Consider the following 8,280-nt stretch of genomic DNA (forward strand, 5'->3'; position numbering starts at 1 on the left):
CCAGGCGCTCGTTTTTTTCCGGAAAGACTCGGTACAGCCCATATTTCTTTTACAAATATAATAAAACGAAAGACTTTTCGGAGATATGAAGGATGCAATACTACTCTATAGGTACTCAAGATTGACATGAGATTGACTGAAACTGAGTGTTTCACCCCCCCTTTAAGAATGTTTCAGTTCATGCCTTTGGAAGCTTGACTTTCATAGAAATTAATTTGAGAAGTTAAAACACTTACATTGCTCAGCATGTGTTTAAATTAATGCCTGTAGCTGAGCTGTGCTGTAAGTGTTATCTCCATTCCCCATGCGCAAGTTGAAAACATGCGGAAATAGCTCCCTCTGCTGGCTGTAGTCTTTAGCCTCTGGGCAAGCATTCTAAAGATGACGCAAATATCATCAATTTGCGTCACGAGAGGAATTTTTCCAGAAATAAAATGCATAAATCTCTTGTCTCAGGGGAATATAAGAGGGGCGAGCACAATCATTTGAATATACTACAGGGTTTCTACTGATACAAAGCCATATGCTAATTGCTGAAGTAACCCTTTAACGTGTCACTCTGCTGTCGTCGACTGTCTGTTGCCATCTTGTGACTGAAAATCACTTTACCTACACGGGTTGTTATTGAATGCCTGTTTTTTCACTAGTTATTTGTCAAAATTCTATAGGGTCGCTAACGACCCGAGGTGTGTAGGATTGTACGTATATATTTTTTTGCACAATAATAAATTAATCTTTAATGACGAAATATAGCGCAATTCACCTTTATTCCACAAGGTGGCAATGTCTGATACCCAATGATGAAGTGACGTTTCACTCATAGTTACCTAAACAATAATAATTATAATCTGCAAAACTTAAAATGGCTTAGTGATTTACAGCACAGAGCAAGTACTAAACACAATCAAATATTAGTGTCACTGTCTCTTGATGATGGATGTGGTCAAGAAGCTGTCAGTGATCATAATATTGATTTTGAAGACGTTGAAAATGAGTTTGTGGGAATATGCTCGAGATCGCGAATATGAGCAGATGCTGAATGCTCAAACTGAATCCTTCCAAGCTCCAAAAGATAACGAAATAGGTTTTATTTTATTCTTCTGTAAGTGTTACTCTTATATCAGGAGTTTTATATATTATCACGACAGGTAGAGGTCTATCCATGTTAAATATAGATCCGGGTCGCTAACGACCCGAATATGTAAGAATGTTTGGCGAAACAGTCATGCATTTAAGGGTTAAAATATCTTCATTTGAGTTTCGAAAATGAACGAAAGTCTACGTTTAAAACTACATGGGATTCAGTAAAAGTTAAGTTTTGGGCGGTAACTAGCCCTTTAAAGAATAAATGTTAATTTGGCTTGCCAAGCTCCGTCCGTCCCTTTAGCGCTGCACCGAGAGCGAGTCGCCACGAGAGTTCGCGCGCGCTGAGGAAGGAGCGCGACTGTTTTTGCCAAGAAATGGAAATGAAAGACGGGAAAAGGTGGTCTCTCTCTGAGCGATAAAGACGTATTAGTACGATGAGTCACTTTTGAGTTACATGAGAATTTCGGGTCATTGCAGAGGCTGATGTAAAGTCCTGTACAGCCTATCGGAACGTGATGTACACATTCACCAGAACAGGATGAAAGTAGTGCTTTCCGAGAAACACGCTGAATAACATTGATAATTAGTCCTTCCCGGAATCTGCGCCAGCAGAAAGTTCCGCAGATTTCCAGAGAATTCCAGCGCGTCCTCATTTACAGTTATACACAGCTCCCACCCCTCGCGTGCTGATATCACTGTTTTGGTTTATTCGATATGTATTCACCAAATTTAAATCAAAACGACATAATTCCGCCGATATCCCTCAACAATCAACTCGAAAATGTGAGGAGGTGTAATTTTAAATCACAAAACAGTGAAAGCGATCGAAGGATGAATTCGGTATGCAACTTGATAATGCAGGCAAGCTGATGAGCCCAGAATATAAAAGCAGCGCCCAAAGTTACACGTTAAGCATTTTCCACAGAAAACTAAATGTAAGGCAGTCGTGAACCAAATTCGGTATGGCTACATCTTGTTGATGATGCAAGCTTATTGTAGCTATACAGGCAAGATGAGCACAACATTGATGCATTTTGGTTGTTCATTGTCAGTAGCAAGGTTTTCTTTATAATGGTTTAAGCTTAACGTGTAACTTTTTGTGTTGCGTTATATTCTGGGTCTGTGTGCTTTGCCCTCTTTACAGATAAGTTGAATTGTTATGAATTCGAGTAGCATAAGCGTTTTTCACGGTAAGCGTTAGAATATCTCGAAACGAGCGCAAATAACCTAGTACACGAGGATCTAGCTACAGTTTGCACACACTGTGCGAAATTTGCTTTTTGGTTCCAAACAGAATTTAATTTCAAAATGATTTGATAATTCAACTTTTTAAATTTAAAGCTCGCTGCTTACTAAGATGCATCTCCTTCAGATAAATGGATGGGTGGAGAGAGAGAGAGAGAGAGAGAGAGAGAGAGAGAGAGAGAGAGAGAGAGAGAGAGAGAGAGAGCCCGTTGCCTTAAATTCATTAAAAAATAAACCAATGCAAAATTGAAAAAAAAAAAAAAAATTAAGTTACTTAATAATCCTAAATCAACGGGTTTCCTCACCTTTTAAACAAGTCAACTGATCTCTTTTTTATTTTTTTTTATTTTTTTTAATTATTATTATTATTATTATGGATGGATGGATGGATGGATGGATGGATGGATGGATGGATGGATGGATGGATGGATGGATGGATAGATAGATAGATAGATAGATAGATAGATAGATAGATAGATAGATAGATAGATAGATAGATAGATAGATAGATAGATAGATAGATCTCAATGGCATCACATTTCTTTATCATCTTTAAAAAATATATTGCGATCTGGAGTTTCTGGCTCATTTAGGCTAGTATTAGGCTACAGTATAAGAGTAGATAATAATAAGTAAAGGAAGAATAGAGCCGTAAAACGATTTGTCAAACTGGACCTTTACAAAATAAAAATACAAAACAGCAACAACAACTGTTGAATAGCTGATTTGCATAGTCTTCATATGGATGAAGAAAAACATTAATGGACGAAATGTGATAGAGGAGCCAGTCAACGGACTTTTATAATGATAAAACCGATTTAGTTTTTTTTTAGTTCACAGTTGATTTATTTTGTCGGGGGCATGTGGTGAGGTAATCGCGTGCACATACAATAGATGGCGCTGTCGTGCCGTTGAATTAATGCGCTTCTTCTTTGACGACTTGGAAGGACATTGCTAGCCTATTTATCTTGCTTTCCTTTTGATTGTTTTTTTTTTTTTAAATCAAACTCTCCTAATGCCATTGATTCTCAAAAAGTCCGATATAGCTACAGTATTTCAGACATTTCAAAACTCAGATATCAGACTGCGGTGATCATTTTGTGAATATTAAGGCCGTGTAACGCAAGAGCTGCAGACAAGCTAGTCACCCGCATTTATCACCAACATCTCAAACATGGATCAGCACAACACGACGTTTGGAGTGCAGCTTTACATATATGATCTGTCGAGGGGAATGGCCAGACAGCTCAGTCCGATAATGTTAGGTGAGTGATGTTGTATATCTTTACCGCTACATTGATGAGGGCCGAGACATTTCCAATCCTATCATGAAGAAGGTTTCGCTCATATATATTACTGCTATAAGGCTTCGTTGCCTGGCCAACTTCCAATAAGAACTCTTGGCTAATGAATATTAATGAGCTGATGCAAACGTTACTTGGTAACCTTCCAATGGCGAACACCAAGCCTGATTATTAATGATGTTATACTGACGTTGCATTCTTACCGTCCAATGGCGAAAGCCTTACTAATGAATATTTATGACAAAACCTTCACTGTTCTAGGATGTATAAATTGACGTTACAGCTGATAGATAAAACACTTTTATCAACAAAATCTTGTATTCAAATAACCTCAAGAGCTATATTCACAGCGAGACCCGTTTTCCTGGTTATCTCAGTTATCTAGCATGATTTATAAACAACAAAAAGAACAACTGCTTCTAACAGCTTTAGAACATGATGTTCTTTATGGTAATTAATCGTGTCACATGCTTTTAGCACTAGTCAGTTAAGGTTAATCAGATTGAATATATATTTTAATAATATGAATATAATACAATTGTTAACTGTTTTATGGGGAATTTAGTATAACTAATATCTAGTATTATATATATCAGATTTCTAAAACATTCTTTCTTACAGGAAAACAGCTTGATGGGATTTGGTAAGTGAATTACCTTTAATTAATATTATAATATTCTATTAATAACATGTTTAAAATCCTTTATCTATAAATAAGTAAAATATATACAGATATGGAAAAAAATTAAGTGACAGCATTTTGAACTGCATTTCATGTATGAAAAGTTAATAATTTGTATAATACTATAATATTTATTTTACAGTATATTTAATATTGTATAATGCTATAATATAAAATAATATAATATATTTCTAATATCTATCAAATGTTTTAACTATATGCATTTCCTGTTATATGTCAACACAGGCACACATCTATAGTGGTCTATGGAGAGGAATTTTTCTATGGTGGTGCTGGGATCTCTAGTTGTCCACCGGTAAAATCTCAACCCATTTCAACGCTTGTTCTACTCAAGATAGGACAAGCACTTAAATATCGCCTGAAAATATATAACTTTCTACTATTGTGCTTCTGGTTAGACCTAAACTGCATTACGTTGCCTTGTACCTGTACTTGTGTCATGACAATAAAGTTGAATCTAATCTAATCTAATCTAATCTAAAAATGTGCTCAACATACTCTGCATTGTGTGTGTGAGCCCTCACTTTACATGTTTATGGTTCATGGGGAGCTCTGAACAGCACATTGTTCTTTTTCATTTATTTTTGGTTGTTGAGATGAACTGGCCTTAGAACAGAATTGTTCTTAAGAGGTGCATTTGTTCTGGGGCGGCGGCAGTATGTGCCATAGTGTGTGCGTGTGTTTACAGGGCGGGACGATGCTCGGACCTCCAGACACAGTGGTGGAACTGGGAAATACAGAGGTGACAGAGGAGATCTTTATGGATTATCTGTCCTCACTTGGAGAGACAACATATAGGCGAGTGTGTTTTTGAGTATTGTTTATTAAAGGAAGTGTATGTAAGATTGTGGCCAAAACTGGTACTGCAGATGTATCCCCTCTCCCCCTCCCCCCTGACTCGAGGTTGCCAGATAGTCTGCAGGATCAGCAGGAACGTTTGTAGATCTGCAGCTGAGGTAACTAGAGCAGATCTGGCAACCCGGATGTCCAAACACTACTGACTTTGTGATTGGTTGAGCTTCAGGCCAAAACACAACATGTCCACATCAACATCAGTTGAGGGCTGCAACAACAACTTTATAATGACAATATCCTGGCCGGACTACTGTTGTCAGTGATAGTATTTGAAATGAACATGATTTCTTAATGTATAGTGACATATCAGGGCCATTTTATGATTAATTGAAATACATTTCTTACATACAGTTCCTTTAATGAAAAAAAAATCGAATTCCTTTCTTGCAGTTGGAAGTCGTTGTACTGTACACTCGTTGTGCTTTTCATTCACTGCTTGCATTCATAAGCCTATTTTTCTGGTTCTCTCTCTCTCTCTCTCTGCAGTGGTGACAAGTACAGATTGTTTGAACACAACTGTAACACGTTCACTAATGAGGTGGCCCAGTTTCTCACTGGAAATAAAATTCCCTCCTATATCACAGATCTGCCCTCTGAAGTGCTCTCCACGTGAGTATGCTAAACATAAACTCGTTCAGACAGGCTTATATATTTCAAGATTTTCAGGGTTATTTTTGGGAAGGTATTCAGTAACTACATACAGGGAATAAATAAACATCTTGAGACCTGTCTCTTTATTCTCAAAGGGACAAAAGCATAAACAATAAAAGTAAATTGAACTGAAATTTGACGGGAAAGTGATTAAATGTCAGATGTATGATTTGTATTCTTTGAAACACAATATTTTGAAAAATGTTTTTGTCCATATGATAACAACATTGGATTCCAGTGACATTTTTATTGTATGTGTAGCAGGGGTATGTTGTTACACCAGATTAAAAATAATTTTCATTATTTTACGTTTTATTTGTTATTAATTTAATATTTGTTTTGGGGGGATTTTATTTTGAAAACTGCGTGCTACTGAGGTGTATGTACGTCGGCTGACGTCATGCGTGAGTGCGGGGTTCAAAACGCTGTACAATCGGAAGTTCGTCCTTTTTTCTGCGATGACACTTGAGAGGAGAGGTGCTGAAAATAAATCGCCTTTTGAGAAACCAGATTTGTGTGGAACAATATTTTTCCTTATATTACATGAAAAATTAAACACAACGCAGAGGAACAACCGCTACATATGGACAAAAATATATTATTTTTTATATATTTCACTGAAGTAAGTTTTGGATCTTGAAAGATAAAATGTTTGTTTTTTTATGTGTAGTATCCATTTAATGGTCCCCTTCATTCATTCATCTTTAAAAAAAAAATTGATTTATGTTGTAGTGAAATGTGACCATGGCCATGTTTATGTGAGAATCTCCCATTTGTGATTGTATAACTGTAATGTTCTCACATTTCCAGTGCTGAAAATTTATGCAAGAAGATGCTTGTTTATTTCACAGTTTTCACAGAACTTCATGCTCTCTCTCTCTTTCTCTCTCTCTCTCAGGCCATTTGGTCAGGTGTTGCGGCCAATCCTGGACTCGATACATATTGCCCCTCCAGGCGGAAACGTGATCAGCAGCCAAAATCATCATAGCTAGATCAGCTTTGTAATCTCACACACACACACATACACATGCAATAATTCTCACATAGGCTCGTTTATACACACATTTGTCCAGTTATAAATGAAGTTGGCTCAAAAATGAACAACACTTCTGATCCACATTCACAGTTGCCCAAATATTTTGAGACCGTTTTGCAAAACGTGTTTCATGCGAACACAAGGTGTTGGGTCATCCTTTGGGATCATTGGTGGTTCATATTTTTCTTGGTGTCTCTGGGTTTCATTTAATCCATCCTTATTTTGTTTCACTCCAGCCCACCACATGCAACAGTCATTTGTTGAATACAATCCAACTTTCCCCTATTTCTAGTTTGGATTCATATGCCGTTTCCCCCCCCTACTAATATGTCTGTTTATATGTATTAATATTGGCAAGCCAAAAAGAAAAAAAGACTCTTTAATTTTATTTATTCATTTGTTTATTTTTCTGTGTAACTTTTGTGGCAAAGACACGTGCTTTAGTATGACTTGCATTCATTTTTGCTCTGAAGATCTTATTGAATGTGACCGGATGGACCATGATGCAGCACATGTGGCTCAGATTCAGAGAAATATATATGTATCTGTGCCTTTGTCATGGCAGCTTGGGTACAAGTAACATTTTTAACATAACTATGCTATAAGATATACATTATTTATACGTGTTATGCTTAAGGAAGATGCCGTACTCTATTTATTTACCCAGAGAAATGCTTATATATATGCTTTACGCTTGTTTTATTTTCGTGAAAGGAACGTTTGCTGCTGTTGTCAGTATTATATAGCTGAGTGTGTCTTTGTTGTTGGTATTTATTAACAAGTTCCTATTTTTAATCATTTAATTTAAGCGATGTATGTAACATCCAGAGATGTTTGATGAAAGACCCTTTTTATTTAGCTGTTTTCATGCTGTTGTTCTCATTGTCAAAATGTTGCTGCAAATCCTAAACTGCACTGATTGGTTTAAGCTATATCCTCATGTTTTAATAGAAGTCCTTCATCCTCATGTTTTAATAAAAGTCACCTCATTAAAGAACCAGCAGTGAGTCTACATAAAGAGTCCTTATGTGTGTTTTTCTTATCCTTATTTTTTTGCAACTCGACATAGTACTTGACACTACGAATGTATGTACATTTCCATACATACATTTTTCAACACTAAGAAATCACAACATTCATTCCGAATTAATAAAAAAAAAACAACTGAAGGTCAACTGACAGCTATTTTTTTTTTCCATTAAAAGTACAGTGTCATTTTTGGCACATGTTGTTTTGATTGTGCTTCAGCTCTGTGTGGATGAATATGGTTCTCATAACTAAAGAAAGAGAGATTATCCTACAGCTCATAAAACATACACTATATGCTTATATCTATAACCAGTGTAGATGGAAAGAATCTCAAGCTGACTAGCTGAAGATTTTACTAGCTATACCCGTTA

At 36.4% G+C, this 8,280-nt stretch overlaps 1 protein-coding gene across 1 annotated transcript; it reads left to right on the forward strand.

Moving 5' to 3' along the window:
- The first annotated feature begins 3,220 nt into the window (after nt 1-3,220).
- Nucleotides 3,221-7,877, forward strand: desi1a (desumoylating isopeptidase 1a). The gene is made up of 6 exons (XM_067459494.1): nt 3,221-3,596; nt 4,257-4,278; nt 4,564-4,633; nt 5,027-5,136; nt 5,680-5,802; nt 6,743-7,877. The coding sequence occupies exons 1-6, from the start codon at nt 3,506-3,508 to the stop codon at nt 6,834-6,836; spliced, it is 510 nt and encodes a 169-aa protein (XP_067315595.1). The 5' UTR covers nt 3,221-3,505; the 3' UTR covers nt 6,837-7,877.
- Nucleotides 7,878-8,280: the final 403 nt, after the last annotated feature.

Source organism: Pseudorasbora parva, chromosome 2, assembly GCF_024679245.1.
Source record: "Pseudorasbora parva isolate DD20220531a chromosome 2, ASM2467924v1, whole genome shotgun sequence".
In the NCBI taxonomy this organism is placed as follows: domain Eukaryota; kingdom Metazoa; phylum Chordata; class Actinopteri; order Cypriniformes; family Gobionidae; genus Pseudorasbora; species Pseudorasbora parva.

What these genes read in the sequence shown, in the direction of transcription:
- desi1a (XM_067459494.1), top strand. Translation starts at nt 3,506, where the DNA reads ATGGATCAGCACAACACGACGTTTGGAGTGCAGCTTTACATATATGAT. An exon ending in AAACAGCTTGATGGGATTTG is followed by an intron (nt 4,279 to 4,563) that starts GTAAGTGAATTA and finishes ATGTCAACACAG; the next exon opens with GCACACATCTATAGTGGTCT. An exon ending in CTTGGAGAGACAACATATAG is followed by an intron (nt 5,137 to 5,679) that starts GCGAGTGTGTTT and finishes CTCTCTCTGCAG; the next exon opens with TGGTGACAAGTACAGATTGT.